Genomic DNA, 17010 nt, shown 5'->3' with positions numbered 1-17010 from the left:
AACTTACCTGGATTGTGATTTACCTGGACTGTGAGTTAATCTATTGAGACACTGCTTTACCTGGACTGAGACAACAAACTGTAATCTATAACAAATTGTAACTCGGTATCTTTGCTAACAGTGTCATTGCTGGTATAATTTTTCCAAGGGCTTCTTGCATGGAGCCATCAAGTGGCTTGGTATTGTGGCATTTTGTATCCTCCCTTTCTGTTTGTAGCAGGTTATTTATGGTGTTTCTGTAAAAACCACTATGGTCGTTATTTAAATTAAACAAAAGGGGGAAATGTTAGAGTCTGTAAACAAGTCAAAATAACACCTGGCATTTTGCCAGGGGAATGTTAAAGTTCGTAAACAAGTCTGGATGGTGCCTGGCAAAATGTCAGAGGGAGTGGTTTGAGAAGTAACAAAACAGAGCCATTAGGTGTAGAGATTCCTGATTGGTTGACTGATGTATCTAGTTTATGCTAATTAGATAAGCTGTGTGGAATGTATAAATACTGCTCCTGTCCTACAATAAACGGCTTCTACTCCTGCTGTATCAAGTACACAAGTTATTCGTCACCCCCTGGTTATTTTGCCCAGCCAGCCGGGCTGCGGCACAGCCGGACTGCGGCACTCCTGCATCTCCTCCACTGGACGTATGGTAGAAGATGAGACAGGAAGTGGAAGAAAAAGGGAATGTAATGGTGTGGAGGAGGGAGAAGAATTCCAGACTCATCACTCCCCAAGAGCCCTGCTTCTAGGCTCAGCCCACATCATAGTGCAGGGAACACTGTGGGCTGAGCTGCTTCCAAGCAAGCAAGCCCCTGTCTGAACCGGCCCCTCCCCAACGGCACACAGGACTCCCAGGCACGTGATCTTGCTCATCGTGTCTTCTGGAAGCTGAGAAACTTAGGTTTCCCTGTCTTTGTTTCCTTCACTGCCTTCTGCAGTTCTCTCATTTTTCTAAAACACCTGGGTGGGAGCTGTTAAGGACAGCAGTATCCCATTTCTTCAACAGCCCGGGACCTCGCACCTTTCCTCTTCTTACAAAGCCTGAAAGTACTCCTGTTCCATTTCCAAAGGCTCCAGCATGTTTACGCGGGGCTGGGAGGGAAGCTGGCTCTGGCTGGCGGTTTGTGTTAATTGTCTGGCTGCACTTTAGAAAGACGCTCTTTTGAATCTGAGCATTTAGGGAGAAAGTGGAGAAGCGTGGCTGTATGAAAGAGCAGTGCGTGTTAAGTATTCATGCTCTGCTCTCTGTTAATCAGAATCAGTAACCCCCATGGCTTAGCTCAGTCTGCTGGCTGCCTCCTATGATTGCGCTAAGGAACCTGGATAGAAAACCACCAACAATGCGCGCGCACACACACACACACACCAAGATGTGGGTGCTTACAGGTTTGAAATGCTTCTAGTTAGCATTGTGCAATTCAGCATAACTATTTTCTCCAAGATGTCGAGTGAGCCCCAGTTATCCCTACGGTCAGCACTTTAGAACCACTCCCCCCACTCGATTTCCTTCTCCATATTAAATTCAGCAAACTTTGTCCTTGCTGAAATAACCCAGACATTTTCTAAAATAATTCTTAAAGCTAATCATAGTGGATTCTAGGTCATTTTTTAAAAGTGACAAAATTATTTGATAAAATAGAGAAGAAGCTGATTATAAGTGAACAAGAATATGGTAATAATATCATAGGTTTAGAAACAACTTTGAGGTCATGTTTCCAGAACTTTCAGGAAATGAACATTTTATATTTCATTTGATTTAGTTTTAAAAGCTCATGTAACATAACCACAGGAACCTTAAAAAATATCACTTAATTTAAAAGAAGAAAAACAGCTCTTAATTAAAAACTGCTTCGTAGCTATTTTTCTCAAGTTTTCTAGAATGAGGATGGTTTACCATTATAATAAAAATAATAAAGGTTATATTTTTTAAAACCTGCCTAGCAGTTGTTGAATTGTGTTGAAGAATCCACCCATTTCTTCCTTACCTGTGTCATCCACTAGAGAAATGTTGGTGAAGTTGCTGTCCTCCTCCTCTTTTCTGCTGGACCCATCCATCTTGAGCAATTTGCAGACCTGTTAGTGAGAAAAACAAGGGCTGAGAAGAGCAGCAGTTGTCCCATGTGATCACTCTTGTTAAATCATTAATAGGTGAGCGTCCAAGCAGGTGCTATTGGATCCCCGCACTAGCCTCCCTCTTCCTGATTTCCACCTGAGAAGTCTTACCTGAGCGTATATTTTCCACAGGAAATGATTACAGACTCAGGTTAAAGAGTTACAGCCTTTACCCAAGGCTGAGCTGGCACAGCTGCTGTACCCTGGCTAAACGCCAAACCTTGCCTTTAGCCTGATGATGACAGTTTCCTTACACTGGATTGTCTGAGGAAATGGACCAAAAAGCATTAGGATGAGTTTGGGGAGAAGAAACTGATTTTATATGATTCACATATATTTTGGATCCCTGTGATACACTTATCAAGGATTTGCTCAAGGAACTAGCATGACCTAGGGACAATCACCTAACCTGTGTGTGATATGAAGACAAGTCTGTTGGGAGAGATGGATTAAAAGTTCCTGGCACAGTTTTGCAAAATTGATAAATGTCAGCCACAATGACAATCACAGATGATCAGGCATATGTGAAGAAATACGATTCTCTACACATTGAGCTCGTTAGTACTCATTGGCATTACTATATATAGGCCACCTATAAACATTCATTGAAATGACAGAATCCCCCTCCTCTGCTTCTGGAATGGAGCCCAAAGGGAGGGACACTGGCCTCACCAGCCCTTAAGCCGGGAACCCTTTGTTGAAGGAAGAAACACTCTCTTACCACTGTTTGTCCTGATTCCTTTGTCCATATTCATAGACATGGACACAGACAAACCCAAAAGTATTTTAGCATTTCAAATCATTACTCCTTTGGGGGGAAAAATCAGCCACATTTGATGAAGCATTTCAAACAATATTAAAATGCTTAAAATATTAGGACTATATTCTGCCCTAAGTGCCTTGATACATGGGTTTCTTTTTGATTCACCCGAATACATTGTTGCTATATCAAACAAAATGAATGTGAGCTGCTAGAAATCATGAATGTTAAAAATTAAATTCACTAGAATAGAATTCCCCCTAATTTTTCAATTATATTCTACAAATATCAAGTGCCTATTCTATACAAACTGGGTTCTTTGGAGAGTTCAGAGTAAGAGATTTATTTATGGCTATTAATAAGCCTGTAAAAGAGCTCAAAAACAAGAGTCCCAGAGGTTTAGAGAAGGAAAAGAGTGCATCTGGCTGACACAATCATGAAAGTCTCAGAGAAGGTGACATGTGAGATGCAAGATCAATGGACACATGCAACCACAAAGGCAAAAATGACCAGGTAGTGAGTACTTTCTCGGTGGAGGGATATGGGCAGAAGCTCAGAGATGGGAAAGTATAAGCTGGGTGTGGTAGTGCATATCTGTAAGCCCAGCGACTCAGGAGACTGAGGCAGGAGGATTGCAAGTTCGATGCCAGCCTCAGAAATTTAGCCAAAGTCTTTGCAACTTGGTGAGACTCTGTCTCAAAATAGAAGATTAAAAAAAAAAAAAGGACAGGGGATATATAGCTCAATGGTAAAGCACCCCTGGTTCAAACTCCGAATGAGAGAGAGAGATAGAGAGAGAGAGAGAGAGAGAGAGAGAGAGAAGGATCATGCACATTTGGAAATCAAGAGTGAAACCTCCATGTAAGAGATGGGGAATAAGAAGGAAAATTGGATAAGGTCATATCTAAGAGAGCTTTGAATGCTAGACTGCAAGAATCCAAGCCTTCTAAGAATCGAATTCCAATATGGGATTAAAACAGTGAAGAAAATAGGGAGGTGGGGAAGGTTGGAGAGGCCCTGAGTCTTAATGCAAGTCTGATCTGGAATGAAAGCAAAGTGGGATAGAAGATCCTGCTTGTCCTGCATAATAAAGAAGTTTTGACAAGATTGTCAAAGAGTGCTTGAGCCAAAGCTGACCAAGAGGAATTCTCTTGATTCCCCCAAATAGCCTTCCTTGGCATTTCTGCAGCTTGTAGTCCCTGGCAGTTGGAGGGAAACCTGTGAAAATGTGGTGATGGATTTCAGAGCATGGCAGTTGGGGCCCTTGGTCAGTTGCACTCTGTGTAGGTGGAGGTCTATAGGTGCAGGCTTATGGCCACAGTTCGGGCTGCTTTCTCTAGTAACCCTTGACATAACCATGGGCCAGTTCATTAGGAAGCATAAAAATACTTCTCTCGGCTGTTCCAACCTGTCTCATTCTTAGAAATAATAGCACACACTTAAAAATGCCTACTATGGGTTAGGCAAAAATTCTAGGAAGTAGGTTTTTAAAGGTTAGAGAGTTGAGACACAGAGAGAAGTTAAATAAATGACAAAATGTCTTTCTGCTAAGTCCATGGTGATACCTGGTCTGGGCTCCATTCTCTCTGGTTCCAGGCTCTGTGCATCTAACTATTACATTATCTACTCCTAATAACATTATCAAGTAAGAAGGACATGCAAGAGAAGAGTTGATCAACTCAGCAAATGAATTTTTTAAACCACAGAGTGAGTTTCATTTAAAATATCATATGGGTTTTATTTTTATTACGCATGGCCAATTGTACTTATTTGTTAGGATTAGCCTACACACACACATTGTTTTTGGCTTCCTTTCTGATATTCTTCAAGTATGTTTCTCATGAAGCATTAGAGGAATGACAAAAGTCAGTCAGCCCATCACTGCCATCCCCAAGTTCACTGAGCAAAATGTATGAGGGAAAAGAGGTTCACTTTCAACTGGGGGCGAGAATTGTCTGTGGATTTACATTCTCTGTGCAGAATCTTACTCCTATGTTGTCTTCTACAAGCTTTATCATTTTAGCTCTTATTCTTTGGTCATTGATCCACTTTGAGTTAATTGTTGTATGTAGGGTGTGAAGTAGGGATGCAGCTTTATTCATTAACATTTGGAGATCCAGTGGTCCCAGCACCATTTGTTGAATGCAGTATTTCTTTCCCCCATTAAAATGGACTGGCATCCTTTTGGGAAATCAATTGTTTGGATTTATTTCTGGAATTTCAGTTCTAGTCTACTGGTCATTATGTCTATCCTATGTCTGACACACTGTTTTGATTACTGTAGCTTTGTGTTAAATTTTCAATCTTTTGAAGTGTGAGTACTTCCACTCTGTTTTTCTTTTTCATTATGTTTTGGGTGTTTGGAGTCCCTTGCATTTCCTTTTGAATTTGAGAATTGACTTGAATTTGGCTGTGAATCCTTAGATTGACACCAAAAGCACAAACAACAAGAGAAAAAAGCAAATAAATCAGACTTCATAGAAATTGAAAACTTTTGTTCATCAAAGGTCATGATCAATAATAAAAATCTACAGAATGAGAAGATGGGAATGGGAAAAAAATTTGTAAATCATGCATTGTGATTTAGATCAGGTGTCCCCCAAAATCTCATGCGTGAGACAATGCAAGAAAGTCCAAAGGTGAAATGATTAATTTATGAGAAGTGTGACCTAATTGATGAACTAATCCACTGATAGGGATTAACTAGGTGGTAACTGTAGGTAGGTAGGGTGTGGCGAGAGGAAGTAGGTCACTGGGGGTATCTTGTCGTTGGTGAGCAGAGCTCTCTCTCTCTCCGCTTCCTTGTTGCCATTTCCTGACCTGCTTTCCTCTCCAATGATGTTCTTCCTCATCTCAGGCCCAGAGCAATGGAACTGGCCATCTATGAACTGGAACCTCTGAAACCTTGAGACTGCTCTAAATTGTTCTTTTGGGGTCTTCTTGTCACAGCAATGGAAAGCTGATTTAAACATCGCTTATATATGCTTAGTATTTAGCATATGTAAGGAACTTATAGAACTCAAAACCAAAAAGACAACCCAATTTTTTTAAATAGACAAGGAACCTAAATCATATAAACCAAGTCATATAAAAAATGGCCAATAAGCACATGAAGATATATTCAACAGACCTGGGCATGGTGTTGCATGCTTGTAGTCCCAGCTGCTTGGGAGTGCTAAGGCAAGAGGATGGCCAGCCTGGGCAACATAGTGAGACCCTGTCCCCCCCCCCCCAAAAAAAAAAGAGTCCAACCTCATTAGTCATAAAGGAAATGCAAATTAAAACCACAATGAGATCCCACTTAACACCTACTAGGATGACTTTCATTTAAAACCAGAACAAAACAAAATTTAAAATTAGTGGTGGTGAGAATATGGAGAAATAGGAATCTTTGTATATTGCTGGTAGGGATATAAAATGAGAGAGCCACTGTGGAAAATAGTTTGACAATTCCTGAAAAAGTTAAACACTGAGTTAACTTGTGACCCAACAAACCACTCTCAGATATGTACTCAAGAGCAAAGAAAACATGTCTACACAGATACTTGTGAATGAATGTTTATATCAACACTATTTGTAGTAGCTAAAAGGTAGAAATAACTTCAATGCTCATTAGCGGATGAACAGATAAACAAAATGTGATATGAAAAATCAGTGGGACACAAAAAGTCACATAATCGTATGATCCCCTTATGGGATGTATCCAGAAGAGGCGAGTTCATAGAGACAGAAAGTATATTAATGGGAGAAATGGGGGAAATGGTGATAACCTAATGGGAAGGAGGTGATTTTTAGCATCAGGGAAAAGTTTTAAAACTAGAGCAAAGTAGTGGTTGCACCATGTTGAGAATACACTAAATGCCACTGAATTGTATACTTTACAATAGTTACATTTATGTCATGTGAATCCTACCTCAATTAAAACAAAGAAGATTAAAGAAATCCAATGGAAAAAAATTAGTCATTGTGTATGCCTCTCCAAAGTGTGAATGATTGAGGTGTTAATAAGTATCCCAAATCATAACATACTCAACAATTTCAAATTCAACATGAGACCCGTCTACCATGCATCATAGAATTACCAGAGCTAGAATATACTCACATCAAGGTGGTTCAGAAAAACCACAAATCTTTATTATAATGCAGTCTTCCCTAAAACAGAGCTCATGGGCATGAACACGGAGGTCAATATTCTCTCATTTTTGAAGTGGGGAGTATAAGATGAGAATGTGTTTTGCATGTGTGTTTGTATGCATGTGCTCCTGTTAATGGGCATTGGAAGTAACAGAACTGAAGAAAAAGTGAAATGAGGAGAATTAGCAAATTAATCAGCTTTCTTACACTCCCTTTGTCATGATCTCAAAATATCAATATTGATAATGAGGCACATTGGAAGCCAGCATTTGCTATGGGCTTTCTCAGGGCTGTTTCTGAGCAATAACCCAGGCAATATCTCCAGGAGCTCTGAGTACCAATTATGAACTCTGAAGTGTGTGTAATCAGTAGATTCCTGGAGAGAAACTGGCATCTCTAAGAAGGTGCTAAGCACTCCTCTTTAGTATAAAAGGTTCTCTTTCTTTAGGAGTAATTTCACATGAAACTATTTGGATATTTTTTGACAAATTAGTGCAAATTGGATTAATTCACCCCATTAGCTACAGAGGGAGAATGTGATGGTGAAACTTTATTTTCATTATGTGTAGCTAATAACAAGAGCTAGCATTCACTGAGTGATTACTATTTGCTCAGCACCATTTGCCTGCTGTACCTGTACCCCCTCGTTACTCCTCTCAACATCCTTATAAGGAAATAGAAACTGAGGACACCATAGTTTGCTCAAGACCCACAGACAGGGCAAAAGATCACACTGACCACCCCAGTGGACAGCCTCTATCATACATAGACATTAAAATATACAATTCAATTCAATAGGCACGTTGTATGTTTAAATGTTTTTAAAAATAAAGATCGAACACTAGTGTTATTGTTTGAATGTGAGGTGTACCCTGAAAGCTAATGTGTGAGACAGTACAAGAAGGTTTAGAGGAGAAATGATTGGGTTAGGAGAGCCTTAACCCAATCAGTGGATTAATCCACTGATGAGGTTAAAGAGTGGTAACTGAAGGGGGGGTAAGGTGCGGCTGGAGGAGGTGGGTCATTGGGGGTGCCACTTTCGGGTATAAATTTTGTATCTGGTGAGTGGAGTCTCTCCCTGCTTTCTGATCATCATGTGAGCTGCTTACCTCCGCCACACTCTTCTGCCCTGATGTTCTGCCTCACCTCAAGCCTTGAGGAATGGAGCTGGCTGTCTATAGACTAAGACCTCTGAAACCATGAGCCCCTGACAGAACTTTTCCTCTTCTCTGATTCTTCTTGTCAGTCTTTTAGTCACAGCAAAGAAAAAGCTGACTAAAACAACTAGCATATGTAGAAAGGAAATAGCACAAACTTTTAGATGACAGTTCTTCTTCAGGTACTGTTAGGGTATTTCACAAATACAGTGTCTTTGAGGTTCATGCATGTTGTGGTATGTTGCAAGATTTCCTCCAAATGTTTACAGGCTGAATAATATCCCATTGTTTGCATATGCCAAATCCTGCATAATTTCATTTAAATGAGCTATCTAAAATAGTCAAACTCAAATAATCAGAGGATAGAGGGGTGAAAGGGTGGTGGAAATGGGGAGCTGCCATTTAGTGGGTATAAAATTTCAGTTTTGCAAGAAGAATAAATTCTAGAGATCTGCTCGCTATGTGCAATTTTGCCTCTGATTAACAAGCCTGAATTGTACACTTAAATTTTGTTAAGAGGGTAGATCTCATGTGAAGTGTTTTATACATAATAAAATAAAAATTGAAGGAAAAGAACAATATAGCTCCTATGATTTTTTAAGGAAAAAAATTTCCTGAATTATATTCTGTTTTAAATGAATTTATGTTTCGGTTCTCCCAATATATTATTCAAATCATGAATTCAATTATAGTAAATATACATTAATATGCCAACAACTCACATCAAGGTGGGGATCCTTACATAAACAATTAGCTTTGGCAATTAGGTGATTAAATAGAGATGTAACTCCTGGCTTCATTGATGGATATTCTCTTCTAAGATATTAGGCTAAATTCTTCAGCATCAGCAATAAAAAAGGAACATTCATAATATGGTCATGTAGAAGAGCATAGAGCACATATGCAAATCCAGTTGAATAATAAATGTTGGTAGCAATTAGCAAAAAGAAAATGTAGCAATTACAATGTTTTGTGACTCCACACAAGAAGGGGTTAAAGAACGTTGATTCGTAGCTTCCTTTTTTGCCCAATTACCTCTAGGCGAGCTACTCAAGCACAAAGATGGCAGATTTCATTCCACCATTCATCAAATATTCATGTGGCATCCACTGTGCTTCAAGGGTAAACACTGTAATTCTTTAAATGCTTTCAAAGATGCCCAATTCTACCTAGGCAACACAGGAAAATGTGAGGCAAAGTTTTGCACATTTTACTTCATGTATTATATTATAACTTGTAGTCAGTTAAAAATTGTGTAGGTTCATTCAGTAGCTATTTCTCAAACCCCTTCTTTGTGCTAGGTGCCGGGGATGTAGCATGAGGGGAAAAAAAAACCACTTTGTATCACAGAGTTGATATTCTTGGTGGGAAGACAGACGATGATCAAATACACTTCTTAGATACAAAAACATGTATATTTCATGTCCACATCCCTAAACATACCCACATATAGGGGTGAGAAGTGGCATGGAGAAAATGAAAAGAAGGCAAAGCAGACAGAGTGATAGGAATGTGGGTGTTGTCCAGTGTACCACATCAGGGAAGGCCTAGCTGATGACATGACAGTGCAGAGACTGCAGGAGTTGTAGGAACAAATTCAAGGACATCTGAAGGAAGAGCACTGGCAGAGGGATCAGCAGGGACAAAGACCCTGAGGTGGCAGCAGGTTTGGCACACCCAAAGAAGGTTCAAGGACCCAGCAATAGAGCAGCTGATTGACTATGTGGATCCTTAGTAGCCCTTCCAAATTCCTTGGGCATCCCTCTGTGAGATCAGACATGCTATACAGAGGACAGGTGTGATCTCACTTATAACAGGATCCCTCTGACTGCAGTGAGGACAATTGATAAGTTGAGGGGTGAGTTGATAGGGGAGGGGGGAGGACAGAGTTAGGGAAATGAATTAGAAGCCTGTTGGAATAAGCCAGGCAAGAGAAGGTGCCGTGGTTGAGGCCCACGTGGCAGCTGTGGAGGGGTATGAAGTAGTTAAATTCTGGATGTATTTCAGCTCTGGAACCAACAGCATTGGCTGTCATAGACAGTGAGAGAGACAAACCAAGGATGATTCTGGTATTTTTTGGCAAAAAATAACTAAAAAGGAGGCATCATTGGCTCAGGTGAGGAGGATTGTGTGTAGGAGGGGAATAAAGAGTTTGAATTTTTACATGTGAAGTTTGAGAGGCTTTTAGACACTCAACTGGAGATGGTCAGTAGGCAGTTGAATATGGGTCTGGATTTCAGCATAGAGGCTGGGGGAGTGGTGTCTGATAGATGGTATGCAAAGCCATAGGCATGTGAGATCACCTAAGCAATTGTGAAGACAGAACAGAGGACAGGATGGCCCATGACTGTCCACACTTAGAAATTGGGAAGACAGGGAGGAATCAGTGCAAGACACTGAGAAGGAGCAGCCAGATGGAAGGACAGAAAGCAAAAGAGCTGTGTCCTGGCAGCCAGATGAAAACAGTGATCAATGGTGGTATTCGACGCTGTTGTCAGATCAAATAAAGTAAGGACTGAGAAATGATCACTTGTAAGTTGTTTAAACAAAGGCCTGCTTCCAGTTTCCTCCTATAAACCAGTGAGAACAGCTGATGGATATAGTGGTTGCAAGAAATAAGGAACTGAGGTGCGATCAGAGAATGGAAATCATAAAGAAAAAGGCAACTAGGGAATTGCAAGCAGCTCCTTCCCAGCAGGGTGATTTGGAAGCAGAGAACAGCATGGGAAATGTGCACTTCCCTGGCTCAGCGGTGGAGTCCGAATTTCTGGATAGGAAGAATTTAAGGTCAGCATTCTGATTGGAAGTGGCGACATGGGCAACTAGTCGTGGAGCTACATTTCACATGAGATGAAATTCACAGTGGTTATCAAAGCATTGGAGAGAGGGTGGACTTAAACTCTCCCAAAGAAGCCCCTGGGAGACACCACTGCTGGCTGCAGGGTCGCCACATATGAATGTTATCTGTGCACAGATCTGCCTGACAGGGGACAGCAGGATCTGAAATCCATCCAGTGCTGTGCTCACCAAGTGGTGCCCTGGACCTCACAGGTGTGTCTTTTTCTAATTTGCATACATGCTAGTGGTACCCTACAAGAATGCAATGGGTACTATTTTTTCATCTCTGACAATCATGAGCTATACTTATAAATTAAATCTTTGTATAAATGAGAAAAATTGCTAGCACTCTCCTGTCTTCTACTGAAAAATCTTTCTAATCTGTAAAAATCTTTTTCCTTATTTCAATGTCCATTTCCTTATTAAACATTTATTAGTGTTAACATCCTCAAAGTCAGTTACTTCTTCTTATTAAAACATGTCTACTATTGAGAAAAATAAAGTCATAAATTAGATCTGTCTTCAATAAAACTTTACATGCTTTCCCTGGAAATCAGAAATGGATTCTTGTTTGTGTCTGAACTTTGCAGTCCTTGTCTGAGAATCTTGATTTGAGGCTAAGGTCAGGATGTTGGTATTATTCTGGTTTTGTTGGCTCCCTCTGGTGGATAAATTATGTGAACATGAATTTTGGATGCTCTTTAACAAAAAGCTTCAGTGTTTTGAAGCCTGGAGTGACTTGCCTCTTCCTGGAGAGTGCCAGGAAATGTCTGGGTTTGGGATTAGGTTGGGAGGTGGCAAGGAAAAGGACTTTCAGAGTAGCCACTGTGAAATTGTAAACAGGTGTCAGACAGAATCACTACTGATGGGGAAAGGACTTTGTAAATTTTCTACTGAAGTATGACATACATAAAGTGAAGTGTGCAAATTGTTAAGATCATAGATGCATAATATAGACCCAGTGTTCAGATCGAAACCATTTCCAGCACCTCGGGGTAAGAGGTTTTAAAAATTGGTTTCCTTTTTAGCACTCAAGTCCGTTTTGCAGCCAAGAAAACAACCTGTAGTTACAGAATGACTGCCTGTAGTCGACCCAAAGGAACTGAGAGGAGTAATTTGTTAAGTGCATTGAGATGAAAAACTGTTGGGTGCAGAGGCTGACTCTAAGGTGGCACACAGATACTCCTTCCCCCACTCCAAAGTGGAAATTACTCATTTTTGTCCCTGTGCTTGGCTGCCTTCATCACTTTGCTCTCTCCTGAACAATTTTCCAATTCTATTCCTTTTTTTCCAGTCCAAAACACATCGATTGAATGTTGACTGGATGCAGAGAGGAGTAAGTTATGGTTCCTGCCCTCAGAGAACTCACAGACCAGTTGCATCGAAAGCAAAAATAGGAAACAAGGGACTGTAATCTAGTAGTTTAAGTGTAACAATAACAGGAGCTAACATGATGTATCCTGTTCTACATGCTCATCTTTTCTCTGCAGGTTACCTGTATAGGGCAGTGAAAACAGTTTCCCTCCACTTTTTTAGCTTCTCTGGCTGGGCTACAAATTTAATTGATATGTGTGTACATAAACATGAAGTCCCATAAAATTTGAGACTTGTAGAAGAGTCAGATGATTGACATTTATATAGTATCTTAAGCTGCAGAAAGGAATAAAAGTTTGGGGCTGCTGGGGGCAGGTGGAGTTTTGAGTGAGTAAAGGGGGAAGGTCCTGGTGGCTAAAGTTTGTCTTGTTGTGCAGATAAAAAGTCTCTCAGGTAATAAAAGTCGTCTGGAGCAGCCCTCAGAAGAATAGGTGACAGACAGTTTGGGTGTGGCATCAACCTCCAGTCTCCTCGCCCATGATCCCAGTTAATCTTCCCTGTTTGAAAAGAATCCCAGGGAGGGGATTCCTGCTGATAACTGAGTTCCTTTTGGAGGATCTGTCTTGAGGCCGATAAGGGAGCTCAGAGAAAGCCTGTACCCATCCATGTTCCCCAAGGGTCCTCCATTCAAAGCAATTAGCCTGGCAAAACATGGGATTTAGGCACAGTCCTTCCTGAGTTCCTGCAACTGCTCTCATCTGAACTCCTCACAATCATCCTGAAGAGGAAAAAAGAGAAGCTGGTGATAGGTCCAAGGTCCACAGAGGTGGCGAACATGGCCCTCCAGGATTGGGCTTATGTGTATCTGCTATTCAAGGGTGGTGCTGGAGGCACCTACAGGGCACTGAAGGAGCCCCGAGACCTGTGAGTATCCATCTGCTGAGCTGGCCAGCCACCAGCAACACTCAACACTTGTGCAGACTCCAACTTGTATCTCAAAGGCTGATGCACTGTGGTCAAATTCAAAGGCAGCCTTTATTTTCATATGCCATATCACAATGTGTTGGATTACTCCAGCATGAACACTTGACTATTCATTGTTAGAGCGTGAATTTCTCCAAATCATAGGCAATCAACAAAATTAGGTGTCAAGCATGTGTTTTTGTTTGTTTGTAAACTTATTTAAATGGCTCATTGAACTGTTCACTAAGAATTTTTATTTTAAGTCTTGAAAGCACGGAAGAAAGCATTGCTGTAACCTGAGGGAGTTCCAGATAGTTCAAAACAGATCAATGTCATGTCGTGGTGCAAGGTTTTGAAATCCCACCTGAGGGCGGTGTTTTGCACCTCCTTCCTGTCAGAAATCTCTAGACAGGCCAAGACTCTGGATAAAGACAGCAGAGATGTCCCGCCTAATCACAAACAGGGCCTTCTCTCCTCCACCTTCACAATCATTATCTGCATCACCATGATGCCCCTCCCATAAAGGCACCTCAGTGCACAAGGACCAAATTTCACTTAGATTTGCTTATCGCAGGGTAGGTGTAGGAAATAGAAAAATCATATCTGGGTTTCACAATACTAGGTTGCTAACATAGGAAGTGAGCCCAACTTCTTCAAGTTGTCCTATATGATGTCAGAGTGTACTGGGTAGAGTGAACTCTTCGATAGAAGAGAGGGTAAAGATGGAGACATTGAGTGGCAGCTGTAATCACACCTGCCCACCTCAAAAGGCCAGACCACAGGTGGCAGGAAGAGTCCTGGGAGCAGAGATTGAGCTGCACTAATTTAATGCTATTCGATGGAGCCTTATGGGGGAGTTACAGTTTTCTGAGTCTGATTTATAATTTCATAGCTGTACATGAATAGTAAGCATAAAAAGTGATATATTTTCACGAATATATACATTTTTAAAATAAGATGCTAAAAGGTGTCAGCATTAGAAGTCCACAAGAAGGTTTCCTGTTTAACACACATTCGAGGAACACTGATTCAGAGCCCATGGCCTATAGAGGGAGACAAACACGGGCCTTGCTTTTCAGGAGCTCGCTTTAACACAGAATTCACCGCAGAGGACAAGAACGAAGAAATTGTGACGGAACTTTTTAAAGTCCAGGTACCACATTTATTGCTCTTTGTCTTTTCTGCTCATTGACCCTTCTTAAAAGTTACTGCATAGGAATAATTATTTTCTGGGTTCCCTATTGAAATGCACCCTGAAATCCTAGTTATTTTTTCCCCCTTGATATGCATCAGGTAAAGTTCTTGCTTTGTTGTTCAGAGTTCTATGAGGTTTTAAAAATACAGAGATCGAAGTACCCACCAACCCAGTACCACAAAGAACAGTATCATCCACCTAAAAATAATGAATCCAACTAGTCCTTTCTAGAAAACCTCCTTTTCCCCCCAAGCCTGGCAGCAACTAATCTGTCTGCTAGACTTGCTCTTCACATAATATAAAGATGCAGTCGAAAAACGCACAGCCTTGTGGGTCTGACTTCTTTCACTTACAGAATGCATTTAAGATCCGTTTATGTCATTGTGAAAATCAATAATACATTCCTTTATTGCTGAGTAATAAATAGCCCATCATGTGAATATATCACAGTTCATTTACCTGATACCCTGTTGAATGATATCTTGGTGGTTTCCAGTTTGGGATGACTGAATAAAATTGTTGTAAACATTCTTCTATGGATTTTATAAAAACTTTAAAATTTTAACAAATATCATGAAGTGGGATTTCTGGGTCCTGTGATAAGTATATGTCTAACTTTATAAGAAATTGCCAAATTATAAGTTATTGCCAATGGTAAGAAATTGACAAATTGTCTTCCAACATTGTTGAACTGTTTTAAATGTGGCAATGGATGAGAGCGCCCTTTACTTTGTATTCTCACCAGACTTTTACATCATCAGATTTTTAAATTTTATTTTAACAAATCTAATACGTATGCAGTACTTTCACATTGTCATTTTCATTTGCAGTTTCCTGAGAACAAATGATGTTGAATATCTTCTTAGGTCTTTATTTGCCATTGATGTCTTCTTTAGTATAATGTCTACTCAGATCTTATGCCCGTTTAAAAAATTGCATTATTTCTTTCTCTTTCTTTTTTGAGTTTTAAGATGTCTCTGTATATTCTGGATACAAATTTTAATTAAATATGTGATTTGCTAAGTTTTTCCCAGTCATATGCCTTTTCTTTTTATTTTCTTAGATGAATCTTTGGGTAGGCAAAGATTTAAGTCTTGATAAGATCAAATTTATCAATTTAAAAAAAAAGAATTGTGGATTCTTCAAATGGATTGTGCCTTTAGTGTTGCATCTAAAAACTCATTGCCAAATTGAAACTTACACAGATTTTTTTGCCATTTTATTCTAGATGTGTGTAGTTTTACATTGTCCATGTTAATCTATGATCCATTCTGAGTTAACTTTTCCCCAAGATGAGAAGAGTTTCTCTTTATTGCATGTGGATGTCCAATTGTTCCGGGAAAAGGCTGTCCTATCTCCATTGTACTGCCTTGGCACTTTTGTCAAAATCAGTGGACAGTATTTTGGCGGGTCTATGAATTCTGTTGTATTCCATTGCTCCATATATTTGGCCTTTAGCATTAACATTGACTTATTATTATAGTTTCAGTCTTGGAATCTAACAGTGTGAGTTTTCTACCACTTTTATTTTTATTCTTTTTTCTTTTTCAGAATTCTTTTAGCTATGCTAGGTCCTTTGCCTTTCCATGTACTTTTTAAATTTTTAACTTTTTAAAAATTTTTCATCATCTACAAAAAGCTTCCTTAGATTTTGATTAGGATTGTATTAAATCAATAGTTTGAACAGGGAAGAACTGACAATAAGGTCAATATTTCCAAACTCTGAACCTGGCCTAACTCTCAATGTACTAAGACTTTGACATTTTTTTAATCAATGTAGTTTTTAGCATAGAGGCTCTGCACACATTTTGTTAACTTTTTTGATGAAATTGCAAATGGTATTATTTTTAATATTGAATTCCATTTCTGGAATATAGAAATATGGTTGGTTTGTATATCACCTTTTTCAAATTACTTATTAGTTCTAAGAGTGTGTTTGAGATCTTAGGAATTGTGCATCGGGTGCAGTAGTGCAGCTCAGGAGGCTGAGGCAGGACGATCATGAGTTCAAAGCCAGCCTCAGCAAAGCGAGACACCAAGCAAATCAGTGAGACCCTGTTTCTAAATAAGATTCAAATTAGGGCTGGGGATGTGGCTCAGTGGTTGAGTGTCCCTAGGTTCAAATCCCGGTACTCCCCCAAAATAAGAGTGTGTGGAGATCTGAGGAATTGTCTATGTTGACAACCATGTTATCTTCAAAGACAGAGAGCTTTCCTTTTTCTTTTCAAATCCATATATCTTTTATTTCTTTTTCTTTGCTTATTTCACTGGCTGTAACTTCAGCTATAATGCTGAACAGCAACAGTGAGAGCTGACATCTTTGTCTTATTTCCAGTCTTAGAGCATGCAGTATTTTACCCTTAAATTTGATGTTAGTTGTAGAGTTTTCATAGCCTTTCTATAAAAAAATTGAAGAGGTTTCTTTCTATTTCTAGTTTTCTGAGAATTTTATCATGAATAGATATTGAATTTTATTGATTATTTTTGCTCCTTTTGATATATATATATATATATATATATATATATATATATATATATATAGA

General features: G+C 39.7%; 1 protein-coding gene across 2 annotated transcripts in view; it reads right to left on the bottom strand.

Annotated features, from left to right (window-relative positions):
• Scoc (short coiled-coil protein) overlaps nt 1-2112 on the bottom strand; it is a 39068-nt gene extending 36956 nt beyond the window's left edge. Inside the window, exon 1 of one of the 2 annotated variants that reach the window (XM_048812086.1) lies at nt 1980-2112. In XM_048812086.1, coding sequence (XP_048668043.1) covers nt 1980-2049 — 70 coding nt within the window. In that variant the 5' untranslated portion in view covers nt 2050-2112. The remainder of the gene's footprint in view (nt 1-1979) is intronic. The other variant, XM_048812085.1, reaches the window with a different exon arrangement.
• Between the last annotated feature and the right edge of the window lie 14898 nt (nt 2113-17010).

The sequence above is a fragment of the Marmota marmota genome, unplaced genomic scaffold (assembly GCF_001458135.2).
Source record: "Marmota marmota marmota unplaced genomic scaffold, marMar, whole genome shotgun sequence".
Taxonomy (NCBI): domain Eukaryota; kingdom Metazoa; phylum Chordata; class Mammalia; order Rodentia; family Sciuridae; genus Marmota; species Marmota marmota.
This window is presented reverse-complemented; position numbering and strand designations above follow the sequence as displayed.